Source organism: Rhyacophila brunnea, unplaced genomic scaffold (genome assembly GCF_057557595.1).
Source record: "Rhyacophila brunnea isolate RB1 unplaced genomic scaffold, BYU_Rbru_1.0 scaffold_17, whole genome shotgun sequence".
Lineage (NCBI taxonomy): Eukaryota > Metazoa > Arthropoda > Insecta > Trichoptera > Rhyacophilidae > Rhyacophila > Rhyacophila brunnea.
Window position 1 is genome coordinate 30,069,602 of NW_028232827.1, and position 24,559 is coordinate 30,094,160.

Consider the following 24,559-nt stretch of genomic DNA (forward strand, 5'->3'; position numbering starts at 1 on the left):
TATATTTGACGCGATTGTTTATTTAAGTACATATGTTTATTAATTTATCAAAAAAGTTGGTATCCACTAAATTGACCCCCATTTTTGGATTTGGCCGGAACCCGCTTCTGGTGGTCTTATAGGTACTATGAGTAGCTTAAATTTATTAATAATAATTTTAATATTTAGTTATATTTTTAATGTTTCCGAACAAATTCGGGAATATATTGTTTTAAAAAGTTTAAACCAAATACCTGCTCAATTAAATGTTAGCGTACCAAAATTCTGAGAAAGTCATGTGGCACCTTAGCTAACTAACTAGGCCATCTGAGTGTCACAGGTAACAGATCAGTTAGACTCTGTGCTTTTAGCAAGATGGCATGGTGTGCAGGCTAGGCTGTCTTTCTAAATTTACATTCTTAATTAAATTAGGTACTATGCTGTAATCATCATTTTTTTTTTTAAATATCTCTCTGCCGTCAACTTGCTGATTATCAGGTTTGCCTCCCCTGCTTTAACAGTAGGTATGTATCGTATATATATAGGTACCTGATATTTAGTGTACAGTGATATAGAAAACGCCTAAGTAAGCATTTTAACATTTTAATAGGTACCCTACTGTTATCTACCATTGTAATAATACATTGGTAACACATTTGAACCGATTTATTATTAATTACAATCGTGATTAATTATCCAAAGCAAAACCAGTTTGATTTTTGTTTGAAATTCGCGCCTTTTAGGAAAACATGCTGCCCTCCAGCGAAAGCAACCACTAACATAAGCCCTTTCGCATTCTTATACTTGAGAAAGAATCATTTTGTCCATCAACAGTGCTGACAATGTGACATCCCCAGACTTTTTTTCTGAAGCACGATAGTGTGTTGTAATCTCGAGCCCCTTTCAATCAGGTAAAAGTCAATTCCATAACTGTATTAATTATCATGTAAATGTGCTTTATCGAATATGTAAATTAGTATCAAAATAAATGTGTTTGATCGGATTCTACCATAGATGAAGTACCTATTATCAATTACCTACTACTTCACCCGCTCGAATCGAAATCATGTTGAGTTTTCTGCCTTTAACCGTAAAGTACCGTAAGCCCAAGTGTGATACTATTTAATGCTTTATTTAATACAATTATTGTTACTATTTTTGAAGTCACACTATCACGTAATATTGATAACATGAAATTATTATATTATTACGAAATATTATATGGAAAGGAACAAAAATTTTAAACAGAAATTAGTGATAAGAAAAGTTACATCAGTGCAAGTTGCTGGCAGTTAAAAATGGCTTCCAATAATCTTTACTTCAAACTGAACAACGGAAATGTATTTCCTCTTATCGGGTTTGGAACCTACTGCATTCAAGGATTATCAACAATCAACAAAGTGATTGATGAAGCACTGAAGAATGGATACCGGTCGTTTGATACGGCCGCTATGTATGAAAATGAAGAGGACATCGGCAAAGCACTCAAGGAACTACTCCCAAAATATAATCTTAACCGAAAAGATATCTTTTTAACATCTAAGCTGTTGCCGCAAGACCAAGGAGTCAACGCAGACATTGAGGCGAGAAGATCTATTAAAAATCTACAATGTGAATACTTGGATTTGTACTTGATTCATTGGCCTGGTTTTGAAGAATGGCCTGGTGCTAATCCGACTGATCCAAGAAACGCCATACACAGAAAAGAATCTTGGTTTGCACTAGCGAAGCTATACAAGCAAGGGATTATTAAAAACATCGGTGTATCGAATTATACAGAACGACATCTGAGAGAATTGATTGCTGATTGCGATGGAGTTCTACCAGCTGTGAATCAGTTGGAGTGGCACCCTCACCATCATCCTCAGTCGACGCTAGATGAGTGTCGTGCGCACGGTGTAATGTTGCAAGCATATTCTTCTCTCGGTGGTTCGTCGAATCAAGCAGTTGTCACCGACCCAGAGATTCTGGAAATCGCTAAGGAAATTAATAAACCGGTCGCTTTGGTGTTACTCAAGTGGGCTGTGCAGCAAAATATTGCTATCATACCAAAGGCTGTATCGCCAAATCATATTCAGGCTAATTTCAATTTAGACTTTATAATTCCTGATACATTAATGAAACGACTGAGTAACCTTTCCACTCAAATCAGATATAGTTGGAACCCTGAAGAAATTGCTTAGTTAATATTTTATTATGCTTTTATTAAGAAAACCTATCAAATTTAATCAATCAATCAATCAAAATTATTTATTTTACATATAATGAACATAACAAATTATAAATTCAAAGCGTTCACGACATGACATAAAATAAGTGTTAATAATTTTTAAAAATAAAAATACAGAGAATAAGTAATAAAATAAGAAAATAAATAAAATAAGTAACAAAATAAAAGTAGATGGAAGCATACAGAGTGAACTTTGATAGACCCTATCTTAAAAACTTATAAAACAACGTCCACCTAAATTCACCCTCACGTAAGTGGAATATATCAATATCCGAAGCGATTTCATTAAACATGGTTACTGCCCTCCCAATTGGCATTACTAATGGCAGGATAGTTCTGCACCGTGGGAGAACAAACCAGATGCCCTCGATTCCTAAGGTAATTATCAGAGACACACAAGCCATCACCACCAAGAATGGCAGAGTTCACATTTACGCCGCGTATATATTCAATCTTAAACAGCCCCGAACTGTTGAATATGATTCAGTTTCGTGTTCCCACTTGACAGACAAATAATTATGACCGTTTCTTCATTGATTTTTTTAAAGCCAAATTCTCTAGTATTATTCTTCAAAACCAAGGATTTGTTCTCTTTCGAATAGTTCTCATATTGACGTGTTCAATACTCCCTTCTGTTCAAGCATTTAAGAACTGCATTCAATTTTTTTTTGTTGTCTACTTACTCAACTTGTTTTAATAATTTATTGTGCTGATTTTATTGTACTTTTATATATCATTTGTATATTAATTTATATGTTATATTGTACTTTTTTTATTTCAAATTTAACAATTCATTAGGTATATTGTTATTAATATTTTATTATTATTATTGTGTGCCCTGTTTTACTATTGTATTTTATATTATATTTTCTTTCATACAGGAATATTATATTTAAGTATTGAATTACATCTGGTTTTATATTTATGAAGTGTTAAATTTCAAAAACCAATAAGTCCACATATGGTGAAAATCTAACAAAAAAATACCTAGCTACATATCTGTGATTTCATACAATATGACATAATGAATGGTCTATAAATTCTAAGCTCAGTCAAACGCATATGAACAAAAATATTTAAAAACATGACATACATACATTAGACAAAATAAAATTAAACCACACAGAAATGTCGTTTATCACTAATATTAAATTGTGGACTTATCTGCTATTGAAAATACACATTTCATATTATAATATTCTTACTTTCGTGTTCTTCTGTTTCATATAATATTTTTAATTGTTCTTCACTATTGACTGCTTACAAATGTGCTAGTTACGTCTCTCCAGCGATTCAAGTATTTATAGATATTGAGGCCAGTATCGTCCTTAACTTGGTCTGGCTATCATATAGGCTAGATCTGAATCTCCACAGCAAAATAACTGCAGTTAATTTAATAATTAGTCTTTTTCCGCTTTACTCCCCTAATACTCACGTGCAAAAGTAAAAGGGAGATAAGTCTAAAATATCTACGTTAAGTTTTTAACAACTTTGTAGATATGTGAACTTCTGAATTAGTGAAATTTACTAATTCAGCGATATATCCTTTTTATCCATTACGCACAATATACACCATGATTAGTTTGGCTTATTCAAGTCATTCTTAATTTTTTCTGAGATTTATCTTCCCTTTCCTTTCTTACCTTGATATACATATTTAGGCTCTACACCTGTTATTTTTAAATTTAAAAATTATTACTTACTTATTCCTAATCATAAACAATGTCATCGTAATTTTATTTATGATAGATAGTTTTGTTTACAATCTTTTATTTCCTGGGTTATCAGTGTTTTATAGGTCATTTAAATATACAAAAACTCTTGATGCAAAATATAGGTAATCTAATAAATGTATTTAATTAATAAACCATTTTATTTAACAAATAATTCAGAATGTAAGTTAATTTAACTTTTAAATTTAAATTTAATTGATATTGTGAAATGGGGTATTATAATGAGACACAGAATATATAATTTTTTATAACACATCTTTATTACGGCTTTTACATAATTGTTAATGGTACAATATAATATCATGCAATTTCATGTAGGTAGTTAAATCCTAAGAACAACTTCCTATTTTACAATCCATATTAATAAAAAAAAAACAATATTATTGTTCTGTTGTCTATGAAGATTACACTAAAAGGCAATAAAAAAATATAGTTTAGTTGTGTCCATCAAATCGTAGCATAGAAGGTCAATAAACATTGCAAAATTTTACTGGAAATCAGTGTATGAACATAAACCTAATATATTTCTAACAGTGCACTTTACCACACTCTTGCAGAATTGCCCTTGAAGTGGCCCAGAAACATAAAGTAAATAAGATGAACAAAGTCCGCATGGTGATGGCCCAACCGTTGGAGATATCTTAAAAACAAACTAATTTTAAAAAGATTGGTTGATTCAAAACATTAGGTTCATTGTCTTGATCCAAATACAACATGTATTGAAACAAAAACATGTGAATTGGACTAAGTTTCAAATTGCCCCATAATGGGCGCTGGGCCGGTTAGTAAAAATTCAAATAGTATCAAAATAATTGCATCTTTGCTGTATTTATTTATACTGACCGAAAACTTCTACGCATACAACTCAGACAGCGTTATACATTTTTGGATCAAGTAATATTCTTACGAAACTGAGATAATTCTCTTTTTTTTTTTTTAAATATGTACTCAATCGGCACAACGGACATTGCTTCAAAATTCTCTCAGTATAGTTTTGCCTGTTTAATTTACCTTTTGCTCTTTGAAGGTTTTATCAAAGACATTGAACTGTATCAAGAGACTAATGAACTTTTGGTACCTACAACATTTTTAGTACTGGTTGAATTGGTAGCCATAGAAAAAAAATATTTCATTCATTGGCGCATTGAAATATGCTGCCATCTAAGACAGCGATTTTATATGTCACATGTACAATAATTGACTCAGTCTATCCTTTACAAACGTTATAGCAGTAACCACGATTATAACTATATTTGCATTATAATATCAATGTTTTGGTTTCAGTAAAGGTAGATTTAAGCTGTAATTAATAAAATAATATTATCCATTCATAAGATTATAAAGTTTCATGATTAAGCATGACAATATCTGCATATTTAATAATATATGGAAATGAAAATGAATCTGTGATGCAAAATGACTTGCAGTTAATTTAATCATTTGTAGACCACCCTCCACATATCTTGCAATTTGGAACAGATTTTTTTGAATTATTTGATGAAATCCGCCAATCTGGCGCCTGGCATTTACTAATACAATAATACGCAGTGCGTATTGCACAGAAATCTTGTCACTGTGTACAACTGTAAAGTTACGTGGAGGATACTATAACTAGAGTCTGTATTCTTTAAACTGGTGTACACGTTACACGGAAAGCATTGTGCCATCGCGTTCAACTGTTCAAGTTTTCAATGGCAGGGAACGAGATGGATGGTAAAACGGGGGGGAAACCGGTACACCAGCTTATAGAAGACAGACTCTAGTTTCACTGTCATATAATTAGGCTTGGCCCAAATAAATTTTACTTCAACGTTTTTGTTTATAACTGGTTTTTTTACATGTGACTTGATCTGTTAATGCATAACACGATCCATTTGATGGACACAACCTGAAGAAGTTAGTTGTTGTTATTAAGAATATATCGCTAATATTATTGCACAAAAATTACCTATGATATTAAAAATACAGTACGGATTTTTTGATAAGTAGTATTATCTATGATTAAGTATTTTAAACATATCAATCGTTGTAAATGCTATCAAAAAATTAGAGTCGAATCGTATTGACAACCAAATGAAAAAGTCTTCGAATCGTTATTTTATATCTTTTAATCAGTTATAACTGTATAACTCAGTTCACTGTTAGTTATAATCAATAATAATATATGTCTATTTCCAAAAACTGATTCACATTTCACATTGGCCCCACATTGGGCGCCAAATGTTAAGATTAGTGGTGGGGTGAATGAATCTAATAAGTGTAGGGGTATTTATTTGAAAAAGACGATTACAGCGTATACAATAATTAATAATAATATAAAATTTACTTTAGCACACCAGCACACCCTGTTGACATGTAAACAACATAAAGGAAAAGAGGCGAGAGCCTTCTTCCCTGCGCATGGTAAAAATGTGGCAAAAGCATATATTATAAAATGTTTAAAAACGTAACGACAAATAGAAGCCGATAAATAAATGTCGATATGTCGAATTTTACTATGTTTACATTTATAATATGATATTATAATATAATATTACATTTATATATATAATAAAGGATTTAAGGACTAATAAAAATGGGCATATTCTTCTATTTAAAAATATTGCGGATGTGTATGGAGCTAGAGGCCTTGAAGAAATACAGCTGTGGATCGGCCTTGGCTGATCATAATGAATGCCGTACACATGATTGCGATTGCCTGAGACGAACCCCAAAAAACCGTCAAGAATGGAATGGATGTTTAAATTTGAATATACAAATTTAATGTTTGCTTTATTTGTGACGATGCTATATTATGAGGTTCGACTAGGTATAAGGGTACTAAGCTACGTCTAGTTTATAGAGTGATTGAACTCGTATTTACGTGATAAAACTCCATTAAAATATAATGTCATTTTACGAATCGTTTGCTATAGTGGATGATTTTATCCAAGAAACATGTCTATTCCCCTTTAGCATTGCATTAGCCTCTCAAGGATGTTGTTTTTTTCTATACATTCCAACCACCACCGGACCATCTACCAACTCTGCTTAACTCTTCCAGTTTAACGAAGAGGACTTTCTTGGGTGATTGTGTCTTCCATCCTTGAGATACGGCCTGTCCAAAGAGATGATTTTACTATGTACTTAAAAAAAAATTGCAGGTATCACTGCAAGGAAGATGGTCTCTTCTTTAATAAAAGCAAAAACACCTATAATGCCAAGACTGTACACTAAACAAAAGTTTCTTTCTCAACGTCAATGTCGAGACTCCTTCATTTGGTTGTCAAGCGTTAACAATCGTTGACATTTGTGTCGTTAAAAGAAATTAATACAATATGACATTAGTAGAACTGGGAGGAGTTTGCTTTTTTCTAATAAATATGCTTATATAAAATAAGTAATTATTTTTTGGTAGGTACAAATTATTACAACTTTATTAAGTTTCATATAAAAATTAGGGGAGAGAATATTGATTATAAATACTATTCAGTTCCATTCTCAAAAAATTCTAAGCAATACTTTCGACATTATAACACGGGATAATTCCAACATTCACAGGGAAAAGAATTAATATTACATGGCCTAGCAGAGTGGCCGGCGTTCACCTGTCGCTTCTGCTGGCAATAATAGACAATATTAAAATTTATTCAACTTCCATGACTAACATTATTAATATTTTTTTTTAAATTTAATACATAAAAATATATATTAATATTATTAATTTGCATGGAATAAAATTCTAATGATTTTGCTTATAGCCAAATAGTATTATTAATTTAAAGATATTACAATATAATATTGTTAATATTATAAAACAGTTATATTTAAAAATAATAAATTAACTTTTAGACAAAAATCAATATTATATCTGTACCCAAAAGAACAATAATGAAACTTGAAATAAATATATTTTTAAATATTGAAAAAATACCATTGATCAATTAATTAATTTAAAGACACTGACAACATTTGGTCACATAACATATTCATGAAGCGAAAGTAAAACATTTCAAATAGACTTGTCTCCTTTATAATCGTCAACTTTTTTAGATTGTAACGATTTAACACAATCATGTAAACATGAAACATAACTGTTAAGAAATGATTAATAATTCAACTAGAAATATTTTCATTTCGAAGGTCTTAAAATTAATCTATTTAAATATGTAAAAGCAACGAATGAATGAATGCAGTAACAAAATAAAAAAATTGACAATTCATTAATTAAAAGCAGTTAAAAAAATATATAAAAATTACTTGATTTTATTTTATACAATTTATGTCATAATAATACACAAACATTAGGTACAGTTGAATAATTATGATTTTAACAAGTCAAAAATAATGAAACATTAATTTAAGATAGGTAGCAAGTTACCAAATAATTTAATAATCAACCATAAAAGCTATTTAAAAAAAAAATCATAAGAACCTATTCTACTTTCTGTTCATCCTTGGCCACCTTCTTTTTGTCCTCTCCCTGAAATGAATGTTAGTAAGATAAGGATTTTGGATTATTTTACAAAGAATATTTATAATATTATTATGAATATTTATAGATGTTACAACGATATTTGTAAATTACAGGGGCACATTTGTCATTGATAATACTAAAAGCAGTATATCTACACCAACAGGTCTATTCCAACTTTGTATAACTCCATAACACCCAATAACACAGTTTGATTATATTTCCGAAATCCGAGATAACGCCACTTATATTACGGACGTACTCTGTATAAATGAGAAAAATCTATGAGTTGCTAACTGTGTTTTGGCTAGAGTTCAAATTGATAATGCTTCAGGCGAGATCATCCAATGTGCTATCACTATCATCGCAATAACATGACAGCTGGAAGAGTTATCTAATTAACTCGCACAACGGAACCATTGTTAAAAGTGTTATTTTTAACATTTCCATACTAAACACATAGAATACATCATAACATTTTTATCACAATATTAATTCATTTTAGAGTTAAGTGTTATGTTGGAATAGACCTGCAGCACTATTATCGTATAGTAGTTAATAATGAAAGATTTTATGCTGTAATTAAAATTCAACATGTCCACCATGACCCCCACAAGCTGACAGGGCACTAACCTGGCGAGTCGATCAGATAAGTGAGATAAACACTCATCACAAATTTGCTCTTATAGTAAAAAAATCGCCTGCAGCGCTATTTTATATCAAAAATATTAATATTTAAAAATATGTGGTGATGCGATGCAATTTTTAATTGTGTGTCGATACTCCATAACTCCATAACTCAAATGGATTTAAGTACTAAAAATACACAAAATACCCATAATTTTACTGTGAACATTGGAAAACGCTACTGTAGGTCGTCAAACCACCTTTAACCTTAGCGATAGGTAGGGGGGCCGAAAAACGTTCTAGCCCGAGGCCATGGAGTACATAATAGATTACATTATGGGTATATTAAAAACTAACCAGCACCATCTGCAATTTGTATTCTTAGTTCAATGAAAACAAATAAATATGCCTGACAAAGTTTAGTAAGCACTATTTAAGTCGAATCTTAACAACCAACCTCGACCTTTCGCCACTATCAAACGGATACAGATAATGAGAAGCTCTAATTTTTTCCATGTCATATAATGAGTTTCACCTCACTAAGTGATATTTTAAAATGTCAATATGATAAGGTAGTAAAATCAAAACTTTGCTGCGAAAGTGACTACCTATATGCGTCTCCACAGCGTGAAGATTAGCAACAGACTTTTTATGAAGAATTATTAGTCGTTCACCGAACCTACTTAAATTTAAACAAGGCGCTGAAGGCAAGCCATTTGCCAGTGCTCCACTGTGGCCATAATTTACAGTGAGATCATTAAAATACCATTAATTATACAAGTGAAGATAACTGCTTTATAGTATACAGTGACAATAATGTGTTAAATATTCAATCAGCAACACCAATAATGTATTTATACATTTTTTAATGAGAGTATTTTATATTTATTTTGTTAAAAAGGGAAAAATAAATACATTTCGTCCCTTTCGTGCAAAAAATTGACATTGGTATCTATTTTGAAATTATTGTATAGCAATGCTATAAAAACAGAACACATATTTTATGTTACGCATAATTAAATAATTGAATATAATATATTCTAAAGCCTCTTCTTACATATATCATATTTTTGCTTCAAAGGAACGATTTTTAAATAATTTCTTACATAAAAGTAAAACCTAAGTCTATTTTTCATTGACTAATTTAGGGGTAGGAAACCTTTTCGTATTGGAAGGCCAACTTAATAAGGCCGCATTTAACCGGTTCTAAGCCTTCAGCGAGTTTTCTCGCTCTGTGAGGCCGTGATCGACAGGCCGCACATATAAATTTTGCGAGTTATCTCGTCCGACTTTGAATTAAAATTACTAGCCACTGTTGATTTGCAAAATCTAAAAAATTAAACACACAGTGACATCTGTTTGAATAATTGAAGCGTCTAATTACAAAAAGCGACAAGTCCACAATTCAATATTTTCGGGAAACAACGTTTTTATGTTTCTAGCTTCAATTATTTGTTTTAACGTGTGATTTTTTTTTCTGTTGTATTCTATGTCGAAATTAGAACTAAATGGCAATTTGTTTCAGCCGATAAACTCTTAAATGTAATAAATATAGGCAAAATAAAATTGGACTTAGCGCTACTTGTACTTCACTTTTTAATTTATCCCGCATAAGGCACATATTTCCGTGGCACTGTCATAAGTTTACCAGATGCTACAGCATGGGAGACGCCCTTTTCAATATTGAACGTTCCCTTATTGGTTGACTTAAACATGCGCGAAATCAACCAAGCTTTAAATAATATGAAAAACGGACTTGGCGCTTTTTGTAATAAATCGAGACTTAAAATATTTTTTTTCGTAGGGTTATGTCGCGTTTTGGAATTTATAAATCAATACATATTGTGTAAAATTATACAAAGAATATGTGCGTATTTTTTTCTCGATTTTGACCAAATGTGGACTTATCGCTTTTTGGAATTAGACGCCTCAATTATGAAATACTAAGCCACAAATTATCGGTATTAGGCTGGGTAACCTAAGGTGACATTACGGTAACGGGAGGTTAATAAGGCCAGAATAGTGGTCATATCACTTTTTTATGAGAATTGTTGTGACTATGTTTTCTCACGACAGGCAGCGAATGTCAAATTCATCAATAATTGTTTCCAACCAGATGGAGAAAGTGAAATTCAAGCAGTGTCATTGATATAACTTAACTCTTCACGAGGAAGGGTTGTTATATGGTAAGAGTTAATCGAATTTTAAATACTAACCAGCACTATCTGCAATTTGTATTCTTAGTTCAATGAAAACAAATAAGTATGACTGACAAAGTTTAGTATGCACTATTTACGTTGGATCTTAACAGCCTACATCCCTTCGCCACTGATACTACCTACTAGACAGTGGCCGATCAGAACTGTTACATGCTCATGATACTTATTGCAGTTGACATTACAGTAACGGGAGGGTTAATAAAAATAAACTTATTATAAAGAATTTGATTTCATTTAAAAGGTCGCAGGTTCCCCATCCCTGGTTTAATTAATATACTGAGCTAGGAAGCTATTATTGAATTTAATTTACAATAAATAAATGCAATACCTCTATCCTTTCATATAAAGAGGTTTGTTTTTAAACACTATAAAAAGGCATGCATGTGAAAAAATATAAAAGAGGACATTAACACATAATTGGTCGACAAACTACATGCAGACAGAAACACAAAAAGCTAAATACAATATGTACAAAACAACTACATAATACCTACATTACTTACTTGTTTTAAATTCGTCTACAAAATCTACATAAAAAATTGATAACCCGATCACAAGAAATATACTTCACCTAAAAATATAATTTAACTGAATCTTTCAATTTTTAAACGGAAGTATATTAATGGTACCTAATTGTTCGAGGATTCGTCACAAGACGTTCGACTTAATCCTCCCTGGCACAAGATTTATTATACGAAGTAGAAATGGACAATATCAAACTGTACCCATAATTAGTTGAATAATCAACATTTGTAATTTTGCATTGCATGTGCATTGTAACAATAATCTTAGCCTCTGATTTATGTCTACCGACACCCCTACATAAAAAATGTATATGAACTACCCTTTACCAATAAAAATATTTCGAATATTACACCACCTTTGTAAGCCTCACAATAATACTTTAAAATGTTTATTCTTCTTAAGTTCAGAATATTAATGAAACAAGTCAAAATATGTCCGCAATGACCGAGTGGTAATGTGTCCGTTTGTGAAGTCATGGGTCACATATTCGAATGCCGAGTCTAGCAAAATTACGAATGTGTCTGGACCCAATAAGATTGAGCAAGTGGATAAAAAAATTTGTTACAAAAGCAATTCGTGTGATAGATCCACACCAGTTTGACTGTAAGTTATATTACGAGACCTTTTTTATCAGGAATGGTTATTAGACATTTATCCTTGCACTGGATCAAACACAACATGCATTTTTTTGCCAGCTGCAGAATTGAATCCGTGATCAATGACTTTATAGACAGACGCTCTATCAGCTCAGACACCGTAGGTAAAATACCAATTAGGAAAAATCCTAGAATTTTTTTTGACCAAGCGGAATTTAATCTGACATTTTAGTCACAGTTAGTGCTCTTATTCATTGAGTTATCAATCTGTCATTATTTAAAATGATTTCTAAAAACTACTCGATCAAAGGTATTTAAAGTTCTATCAAGAAATGACCATCAAATTGGTAATTTAAGTGAAGGTTTGTTTTCAATATCCTTGTATTGAACAGACTTGGTTGATTAATATTCCAAACGTCCCATATTTGACCTATTCATTGTTTGACATACCAAACGGTTTGAGGGCAAATGCTGATGCAGGCGGGCTGCGAGGGCTTTTAGTCTGTAGCGGAGAGACACCTTCTCGCTCCACTTTTCCGGCAAGACTATGAAAAGCGTGGTGGTGTTGCCAGCAAACAAAATGAAGAAAAGTATCGCTATCGTTGGAACCTGATCAATTCATGTACAACGGATGTCAGGTTAATAATATAATGTCAGGCTAACGTGCATAAATATAAATGGTACGCAGAGACATCGAGGTAGTATGGAGGATTATTAACAGGTGAATGACTAAAAGATTTAAAAATGATTATGAACAGATAAAAAAATGTACAAGTTATAAATCCATCATAAAGAAAGTATGTTCTGGTATCGCCATTTTCAATAAAACTGTAGAGATCTTTCATACCGAAAGGTGGAACTAACTTCAATTTATTTTAAATATCAAAAATAGCTGATACAACATTTTCAGTATGTCATAATATATTCAAATGAGCTTGATAATTTTGAATCTAGTAGTAGTAGTACTAAAAAGTATTAATTTGTATCTTTTCCTTATAATCATATGAAAAAAAAGAAATTCGGATAGCCGAGGTTCTTTGGGAACATTTTGGAAAGCATGAAAAAAATTTATTGGAGGGTTTTAAAGACATTTTGGCCATTTGAATGACTTCATTAATCATGAATTTACTGTGCACAGTAAGAAAATGTATGGAGAAACATGTATTATCCTGCAGTTGGCAAGATTGCATGCATGAATCGAACAAGTTTGGAAGCTTCTTAATTGTGCTGATTTTTTATGCGCAAGATCTACGCCTGCGCAGTAGAACGATAATGGCGAACCTGCCGGTAAAAAAACGAACTATTCATTTTGAAGTTAACCGATTTTCAATACATCCTGTCAAATAGTAGTATAAAATGACAAAATCGCGTCTCGCTTACTCTTAAAGAATGAGACTAGAGAGAGAGTCAGCACTTTTACGTGTAAACCGTTATTGTTATGATATTTTAAAATAAGCAATATCGCCGACAGCAATTCCATGCACGTGTACAGGCACTATTATTGTTGAAATAAAACTTTTTCTTTGGTAGTGGTAACAAGATTATGGCAGGATTAGGTATGTATCAACTAACATAACTTAACTTAACTCACAGCAGGGCTATTCTAACTCTATCTTGATCCAAAATAACATGGATATCACTCGGGGCAATTCCATATATAAGGCGGTTATCTACAATAATTGATAACACACGGCAATGCGTCTTACTTGATTCCAAATGCAATCCAAATCCAATTTGATTTTTTTATCCAATTGGAGATTCTATTCAGATGCATTTGGAATCAGGTAGGTATGATGTATTTAAAAATAAATTTTAAACGACAGCTCGCTATAAATTTTGAATAAGTAATTTTCGTACTCTCTCTCGCTCTTTTAACTCTTACTTTTAATTAAATTTTACTCTAAATTTTAAGCTCTTTTAACAGTTAATGCGGCCGTGTTAAAAAACATCATGCCAAACTGACGTTAGAATAGCCCAGCAGGTCCAGAAATATCTACACAATGCATCATTTTAATACAACGAATATTGTATTTCAAACGGTATAGTATAAAGAATTACAAAATGCTTTTATACCAGATCATACTTTCTCATACTATCAACAGTTATATTGTAATGCAGGGGGACAAAGACAAAATCATGCTTAGATATAATAAATAAACACAATACAATTGAAGAGGCCTGGAAATATTTAATTTTCCTGTAAAATCAGATGAAATGATCATAAGAGCTTTCGATTTCAATAATCTATTGTTTTTGGAATGATTCTACCTACACTTTTGAAATTCCCGGTGATTAGTAAAACGTCTTTGATAAACTACAATAAAATTATATCTCCTCAAACAGGGACTATCAATATTTTCCAAACCTCAAGTTACATTTTGTAAATTAACGATAACAATTAATAAAATTAGTATCTGCAAAAAACATATTATTTACATAATAATACAAAAACATTAGAGTACAAATAAAGCAGTCACAATCGATGAGATGTTTCCTATAATGAGAAAAAAATGCAACAAAAAAATAGAAACAATAAATAATAATAGAATACTAGGTATATTTTTGTAAAATGTTTGATTTGAAACTGTCTTGAATGTTGAAATTAAGCCTGTTTATCCCATTAGTCATATTTTTTATTACCGTTCAATAAAGGTAATATACATAAACCTAATTAAACATTTCTCCCAGGATATTTTAATTAATGATAAAGACACAATATTTATTAATTACCATGAAATTCTTAATATTACTTTATTATAAAGTTGAGATTTTAAAGTATTAGTTATTAATAATTATAATTAAATGGAATGTCGAGATTCTCTAAAATCAATGATGCTAACTAATAAATAATTTACTATACATAAATAAATAGAATTGCCAGTTAATTTGCTTCTAAAACAAATTGTGTTATTGATTATGTATACTGTGCATTGAATACTTAATTTTCTAATTAATTTTCTAACCATAATACTGCCGATAGTTAATTCAAAAACCTTTTTATATTATTTTATTATTACTAATAGAGCAAGTGTTTTTAATAAATAAAAATCATATTTTAAAGCAAGAATTATTCCCAAAATATACACACAAAACAGCTAAGCACCTGTATGAAACTGTAAAAATTAAATTCGCTATCGAGTTTCAAAACGATTAAGTATGCAAAATAGTCGTGCTTAAAAAAAAATAATCGGATTATAGTTAAAATAATAGTAACACTGAAGCTGATATTGTTTGACTAGGAATGATTCATGCGGCGACACTTCACACTGCCCCCCCTCCCCTCCTCGAGACAAACTGTCGGCCGGGGAGACTCTCGGAGACAGCCTGGCGGTTTACGGTACCTGCTCGGACAACTTCTGCGGAATGACGAGCAGCGTCGTGACTATGTTTCCCGTGAACAACACCAGGAATGACAAACTCAGCACGGGCACCTGTCAAATAGATTGCTCGGAAATATTCTTACCCCACCACAACAATTTTGAAATAACATTTACCTGCGCAGCATCAATTATTTTTGAACATTTCGATCACACAAACGTGTGATTCCCATTCTGACAGATTTCACTGAATTTAAAGGCATAATAATTGTGTATTAATAGCATCGTATTACTGGAAATAACATTTAATAACACTGATAGGAGTATCTCACTCAGAATTTTGAATAATTCGAGTTTACAGTTAATTGAATGAGTTACTAGAATCTGTCTTCTATAAGCTGGCGTGCGGTTTCCCCCCCGCTTCAGAATCAGCACTGCATCCCTTCTCGTTCCCTTCCATTGAAAACTTGCAACAGTCGAACGAGATGGCACAATGCTCTCCGTCCGCGAACGACGTGACGTGAACGCCAGCTTATAGAATACAGACTCTACATTCATTAATAATGCAGCAACAGATAAACTCTAAAAAAAAAAAAATCCCAGCATTAAAATATAACTTAGTTTGTTGTTTGGGCTCAATTGTGTGAAATGGTTGAACATAATAATAAATGGTAATATCCAGTGTTTTATGACACAATATACGTGAATCAATCTTGGCAACGTGCATCAATTATTAAGCTTATAATTTTTTTATTAACTGCGGCAAAATTTGAATTTAATTAATTTCAGGCACGTTCAAATGCCCTTTACAACATAATATGACTCTATTCATTTGGGCATGTTTACATAGCCAGTGTACAGGTTATCCAAATCCTTCATTCATCATGGAAGTCAGTAGTTTCTATCAGAATGGGATGGTATGCACCGATTTGTGTTGATTTATAATGGTTCACAACATGTAAATCTAAAATAAAAATTTATGAAGGTTCATTAAATTGAATGAATCCAAATAAAACACATTGGCCAAGACTAATGATATACTTACCACATTCAAAGATTTAAATTACAATCATTTGTATAAATCTTCTGGCGTTTGATGCAAAGAATTCCGCCGCATAAAAATTTCTCATAATTTAAGATTTGACCCCAGATTGTCATTGAGTTGTACACACAGGACCCGTGAAATCAGCAAGTGTAATAGTGTGTTGATATTTTAATTATTAGAAAATTGATAATTACTTTTATAAAGATATCACTGAAGTTTCATTTGAACTGACTCATGATGCTTACTTTAAAAAAGTAGTGTAGTTACAGATAAGTGATCTGCATAGTGACTCATGTAGACTCGTTGTTTATTGGCAATTGAGGTTGTAATGTGTAGTACATATCAGTGGCGAAGGGTGGGGGTAGGTTGTTAAGATCCGCCATAAATTGTGCATATGAAACTTTTTCAGACATACGTATTTGTTTTCATTGAAATAAAATTACAATTTACAGATGGTGTTGGTTACTTTTAAAAATTCAATTAAACCATGCGAAAACCAAACCATAATAGATAATAGTAAAAAAATACTCGTCTATCTATAAAATATCTAAAATTATCCAATTAAATCATACATAACTTTGAATATTTTATATATAGAATTATATTTTTTTTCTATTATAGTTTGGTTTAGGCAGGGCTTAATGAATTTAAAAAAATGAACCAACAATATGTGTAATATGTATTCTTAATGCAACGAAAACAAATAAGTATGAATGGAAAAGTGTGCACAAATTTATCGTATCCCCCTAAATATACACAAAACTATTATGGTTTGGTTTAGGCAGGGTTCAATTGATTTTTAAAAACTAACCAATACCATCTGTAAACAATTATTGTAGTCTTAAGGTTCAATAAAAATAAATATGTATGACTCACAAAATTTAATGTGCACTATTTATGGCGGATCTTAACAGCCTACCTCCACCCTTCGCTACTGGTATATATAGTCCAAAGCGCTATATAATCAGGCCTTCATATGAAATCGTGAGTTCTAATCGTAGTGCTAGTTGTTGTTTATACTTCAAATTCAAATCAGTATTTATTGCAGCAATGTAAATCAATCATCAAAGGTATTTTAATATATTTTTGTAAGTATGAATACATATCGTCACCGTTCAGGCAAAAGTCACCAACCCCGAAAATGGCAGTTTTGAGTTGAGTATGTCACCCGAAGCGTAAAATTAACTAAAACTCACCACGGTAAATTAGTTAGTAAAATTTTGCTTAAATCCGAATTATTTGTTTTTCACTAAATGACTTTCGATAAAATCTTAACAAGCAAAAGTCATTATAGGTGAATAGACATTATTGACTCAATAAAGAAAAAATCTTTCGTTATAAATATACAAGCAAAAGTCACTCTACTATGGATGGTGAGTTTTAATGATACTTCTTTTGGCTAACATTGTTCAGATTATTAACAAGCAAAAGTCACCAAACCATAATTGAGCTACCTTGCCTCCTTCAAAACCTTCCAGATGTTTTAATTAGCATCAAAAAGGAAAAATACCTTAAAGAAATTATTAAGAAGACATGAGAAAATAATTTAATGTAGATAAAACCTTAAAAACATTAAAATATGATTTTTCCTGCATTTTCAAACTTTCAAATTGTGATATCTCAAAACTTTAGTTTTTAGGGTTGGTGACTTTTGCCTGAACGGTGACGATATGTACTACTTTGTTTAGAATCGCTCGATGTCTCGTGGCAAGTGTACAAGTAAAAATGCGTCATATTCACGTTGAATCTATTTGAGAATGGCTAGAGTTAAGTGCCAGTATCAAAAAAAATCCAAGACGGAGAAGATATCGTTTAAATTACTGATAGTAAACAAACAGGTGTTGCCAAAGACTAATAAATTAAATTGTAATCTAATCAATTACGTGATTGATATTTTAACATACCTGCCAGGTAGCCTCCGGGTGAAAACTAATGTGGAACAATGTATACGCATTGTAGAGCTGGAACATGTATCCAGCAAAGAGGAATGGCAGCAAATAAGAGAGTCCGCGCCACATCCAGGAGTGGAATCCCTCGATGGTGATGTCCATGTTGTGTCGGGCCCCCAGCGCCTTTAACCGGTACAGTACTCCGTGCTGGTAGCGGAACTGCAGGTACTGGACCACGCCTGAAAAGTTACACATACTCAAAGTGAGTCGACAATTTTTAATTAATATTTCTATCCCTATCATTAGATCAAGAAATTGCACAGACGTTGACAATAAAAACCTTCCCTACTGTTTGAATTAGCTATCATTGAAAACTCTAGAAACAAAATTGGCAATTTCAGTAAGTCATAAATGTCTTAATATTTCTCTTTTATTGGTGTAATTTCTAAAAAAAGTATTACAAAATTATATATTATATTATTAGTAGACAAACATTTAAAAATACTTTTTTCAGAAATTACATCTATAAAAAAGATATGACATTTTTGTTTATTTACTTTACTTTAATGTTTTACGAAAGTGAAAATTGCCATTTTTGTCTATAAGCCCCTCAATTCATTTGATATTGTAGATTAATTTGTAGTTCACTTCACTATTCACTTTTCAAGCCTTTAATGTAATTTTAAATTCACTGAAACAGTCGATTCAATAAAATATGATTACGTTATGCCTAATTATTCATGAAGTTTTAACTTTTATGTTTTAACTAATATGACTATACATGGTGATGAGAAAATAAGAAACAGGCCATCCTGAATGATCCATTCAAAATGAATCTGGAATGCCAATAAAAGTCAGATGTTTAAATTATTGGCCTTAGTAATCTTTTCTTTGACTTAACTTGCACATATACAATAAAAACAAGCTTTCCTTCAACATCTTTGATTCTATACCATTAATAAAATTGACTATGTAGTATTACAAGTGTGAATTATATCAAAACCTAACCCATTGACAAAACTCCGATAAAATTAGAGATAAATTGAACTTAGTTTCCTTACTTATGTATGCATTAAACCACATAAACTGATCCCGGAACAACTTCCATGCATCGTTCTGCGGCCAGATGAGCAGTACTCCCGCCACAGCAGTAGAAATGAAATGGTGCAGCCTCCACCAGCCTTTTATGCGAGAGCCGTTCACCTTTAATATTGACTCTCGGATTGTCAGCGTGCAGTAATACCACACTAATAAAAACATCAATATCAACTCCAGGGATCTATAAAAAATGTAGTGCGTCATTATTAGATTTTACCTATACTGTATGTACTTAGTACAGTTATGAAGTAACCCAATTTTAGGAAGTTTACTGGCGACAATTGAAATGTTCATGTATTTTGTTTGATTAATAAATAATATAAAATTACTAACAAAATAGTTTTGACTAAAATACTTTCAGAACCTTCGATATAATTTAAAATGTAATAATTTTACTATTGATTCAACATTTAATTTTACCATGTGAAAATAGGTAGGTGCCATACCTAAAAGTGGGATTACATGATCAACTACCAATATTATCTATGTTTTGTTTATGGTATATTTTTTACATACCTGAAGTTTGTTATCAAATTTATGACAGCCAGCACAAATCCGATTACACTCAAAATCAATTTGAATTTTTCATATTCATCTTTGTAACGGAATCTGGAAAAAAAATATTATTCAGTCAGACAATACGGTTTTTTAAATTTTCGCGGTAAAATTTCTGTCAGTGAGTCAGTTGCGCTAACATGACGACCTTGATGTTTACACTATCGCAAATTGGCAAGGTGACGTTTAGTTAACTTTCGATTTTGCTCGATTTACAATAAATTGGAGTAGTGACAATCGTTGTTGGATTTACGATAACTTAATAAAGTCGTAGGGCTTCTGAAAAAGTGACTCAAAATGAACAAAACTCCGCTATTCAAACTAAACGACGGAAACGAATTCCCGCTTGTAGGGTTCGGAACTTTTCGTATCCACGGACAACAGAAGATCACGTTTGTCGTTGATGAGGCCCTTAAAATCGGCTACAGATCCTTTGACACGGCAGCCGTATACGGCAATGAAAGCGCCATAGGAATCGCGCTTAAAGAATTGCTTCCGAAATACAATTTGACAAGAGAAGAAATATATATAACCTCAAAGCTGTCACCCAGCGATCAAGGAGGCGGTGATCGCACGGAAAACGCCGTGAAAAGCTCAATAAACAAGTTACAATGCGGTTATTTAGATTTGTATTTAATCCACTGGCCAGGAACATCTAGACTGGATGTTTCTGACAAAGATAATGTGAAACTTCGAAATGAATCATGGCAGTCTTTGATGAAACTTAAAAAAACTGGCCTTTTAAAATCAATTGGAGTTTCCAATTATAACGTGCGGCATATTAGGGAGTTGATGAATACCAGCGGCTTTCCGCCGGCCGTAAACCAAGTGGAATGGCACCCTCATTACCATCAAGATTCTTTACTGGCAGAATGCAGATCGCACGGAATTTTACTGCAGGCTTATTCCTCACTGGGAGGCACCGGTAACAAAGCTTTGCTAAATGATTCTGCTGTTAACAGAATTGCTAAAAAGCTAGGAGTGTCAGCGACACAATTACTACTGAAATGGCCTTTACAGCAAAATATTGCCATAATACCAAAAGCAGAATCGGCCAATCACATTCGAGAAAACATCTTATTGGACTTTGTGATTCCTGAAGGAGACATGCATCTATTGAGCAATTTGAATGTGGAACATAAATACGCTTGGAATCCTGATACTGTTGTATAACATAGTTTTAAAGAAATTACAAATAACTATAATAAGATAAAAAGAACTTTTAATATACCACGTTTTTTAATTTTCTGTTGAATCATATAAACTTGACAATTCTATGTATTAATAATTTAGGACAAATAAGGCAATCGTCAACAAATCATTTCTTTGCTATTTTGCATCAAACAAACAAATATAGAATACTGAAATGTCATTTTGATTTCCATAGTAACGCACGTATATATTAATGATTTAGTTGCTAGGACCACCCCCTTAGCAACCAATAATAGTGGATTTGATTACAGATTTCTTCCGAAATAACTTTTCATACAAAACAGAATTAACTGAAAATGAATTCAATTCTACTTAAAGATGGCTAAAAGTATTAAAAGAATGCATTAGCATCGTGTTCTGATATATTCTAAAAGTTTCAAATGTCTAGCTAGTCAGGAAGTTAATTAGAAATCGATTGCAAGATTTGTACTGGATAAACAACCAAAGGACAAACAAGAATACGAGCTAAGAAAAACGTGGTAAAAATCAATCATAGTATTGTAAATTAAATACTGCTTGCTGGTAGAGTAAATGTAAAACAATAATTGTATGTCCAAATATTTCTTTGAAAAGATATTATTGTAGTATCAGAATTAAAAGTTCATAAAGTACCAGTGGCGAAAGGTGGACGTAGGCTGTTAAAATCTGACATAAATAGTGCACAGTAAACTTTGTCAGTCATACTTATTTTTTTTCATTGGACAAAGACTAAAATGTGTAGATAGTGTTTGTTAGCTTTTAAATTTCAATTAAACCCTGCTTAATTCAAACCATAGTAGACAACACGCGAGTGGAGAACTACAAGGCTCCAAGTGTTTGTCCTTGGAGAAACAAAAGTAACAATGAGGCAGCTTAGAAAACTACTTCATTGTTGGGTTTGTTTTTTCAAGGACGAACACTTAGAACCTTGTAGTATTCGGCTCGCGAACAGTCAACAAAAAATATTCATTTGCCTGTAAAATAATTTTAGATATTTTATAGATGGAAGAATATTTTTTATCGATTACAGTTTGCTTTAGGCAGAGCTTAACAAATTTAAAAAAAAGTAACCAACATCATCAGTAATATGTATTCTTAATTCAACGAAAACAAATAAGTATGACTGAAAAGGTGTGCACTATATTTGTCGGATCGCCCATAGCATACCTAAACTATTATAGTTTGGTTTAGGAAGGGTTTAATTGAATTTTAAAAACCAACCAGCACCACCTGAAAACAAATAAGTATGACTAGCAAAATTTAGTTTGAACTATTTATGTCAAATCCAGCCTACCTCCATCCCTCGCCATTGCTAAGTACAATAGTTGAACATTGAATTACTTAATGATTTTTATGTCTGATATGACAATAAATCCTTGCTTTAAATTTTAATATTCAAATATTAAAAAATTGCCTTAAATATTCAATTAATTCGATACATTTAAATTAAATTTTCCCAAAATATACTAAACTAACCCATCAAAATGTTCCTTTGCCTATTACAAAGAGTACTAGCCACTCCTCACATAATAATAATAAATAAATATTGAATTACATTAGGTATGTCTGTATGCAATAGGGGTCATCAAGGCTTTCTAATAATTGTTCTGCATTGTCTGATTAGAATGCACATAATCAATTTTATTATCCTGGCACATATAGCATGTCACGGTCGTGACCGATTAAATGTAACATGTATCAATATATACATCAATAGAGTTAAATAAATAATTTTTTTACAAGATGAGAAATAAATAAATTATTTTGGTGGTATTCCTTGGAATTTTAAATAAATACAAAATTACCAATAATTCCCATCAATCCTGAATAGATCAATAGCCTTTAAAGCAGGGGTTCACAGAGTGTGTCCTGCGGGCCAATTGTGTCCCGCGTGACTATTTGATGTGTCCCACGAGATTTATGTTAAATCTGTATTATTTTTTATTCTTCTTATCAGGCAGGACCCGAACGCGAATGATAATGAAATTAAATAAACGCTTCAGTTGCATGATTATTAGTTAATTTCAGTGTGACTTGGTAGGGTGCTGGTGGCTCAATTGGTAAAGCAACGGAGTCTGATGGATGCGAGTTTGAGCCCCTATATTTTTTCTAATAGGTATATTTCCAGGTTATTAGGTATTTCCAAATTATGTATGTTAAATAAATTTGTGCTGTTCATGGCAATAATTGCCTTTTAGGTATTATGTTAAGAAAACTCTCATATTTAAATTATTTTTACAATTCGATAAAATGTTAAATAATCACTTGGTACTGAATCGTCTCCATTGTTGAAATAAGCTCATGTAAATATCTTATGTGCATTTAAAATAATCAATAGCATTCCTTAATGTGCTTTATTAGAAAACTTTTAAGGGGGGACATGCTCGTCAAAGGTCAAAATTGAGTTTTTATTGTATTTTCAAACCATGATCCTGGACACTCCTTAAACGTTGTAGATAATATATTTATATAATTTTGAAGCCTTATTATCCTTTATAGTTATTTTAAACATTTGATGACTGCATAAAGTATTTTTGTTACATAAAATAGTATTCTTTTAAACCTCTCGCTCTAATGTTTTAGAATATAGTCATATTTCGGTACATAACTGTGCAGTGGTGTTAAGATTTTTTACATTTATTAATTTTTAAACGCATTTATAAAACCATTAGCATAATTTATTACGAGATAATTTTTGTAAAATATTCACGATAAAAAATTATATTGATAATCTCTGTGATCCCAAATTTGACAAGAATTAGGCATTTTATTATTCAAAAAATCGGCAAGATCAACACATTTGAAGATAATTCTAAAGATATTTATTATAAGCTATGTCTTTGACCATTCAAGTGTGATAAACATCTTATGAATAATGATTGCTTTATAATAATTATTGACCTAAGAATAAGGTAGTGTTTTTTTGAAATACGCCATTTCTTTTGTCATTCCCCAGTGGTTAAGCTACAACATACGGCCGTAGCCATAAATTGACAAACTATAATTAAAGTAGGGAGTAAAATGATATTGACGCGCGTATTTGAACATGAACCGTTTAAAAAAAAAATTAAAAAAATTCAGTTAGGTACATGTTCAAACACG

At 31.6% G+C, this 24,559-nt stretch overlaps 1 protein-coding gene across 3 annotated transcripts in view; it reads right to left on the reverse strand.

Moving 5' to 3' along the window:
- Window positions 1–3,140: 3,140 nt before the first annotated feature.
- LOC147073935 (transmembrane protein 120 homolog) overlaps window positions 3,141–24,559 on the reverse strand; it is a 33,277-nt gene continuing 11,858 nt past the window's right edge. Inside the window, exons 4-8 of one of the 3 annotated variants that reach the window (XM_085944206.1) lie at window positions 20,228–20,320; window positions 19,675–19,892; window positions 18,629–18,852; window positions 12,813–12,971; window positions 3,141–8,404 (exon numbers count right to left, since the gene is read on the reverse strand). In XM_085944206.1, coding sequence (XP_085800332.1) covers window positions 8,357–8,404; window positions 12,813–12,971; window positions 18,629–18,852; window positions 19,675–19,892; window positions 20,228–20,320 — 742 coding nt within the window. In that variant the 3' untranslated portion in view covers window positions 3,141–8,356. Of the gene's footprint in view, window positions 8,405–12,812; window positions 12,972–15,049; window positions 15,794–18,628; window positions 18,853–19,674; window positions 19,893–20,227; window positions 20,321–24,559 lie in introns of those variants that run through there. The other 2 variants (XM_085944207.1, XM_085944208.1) reach the window with 2 other exon arrangements.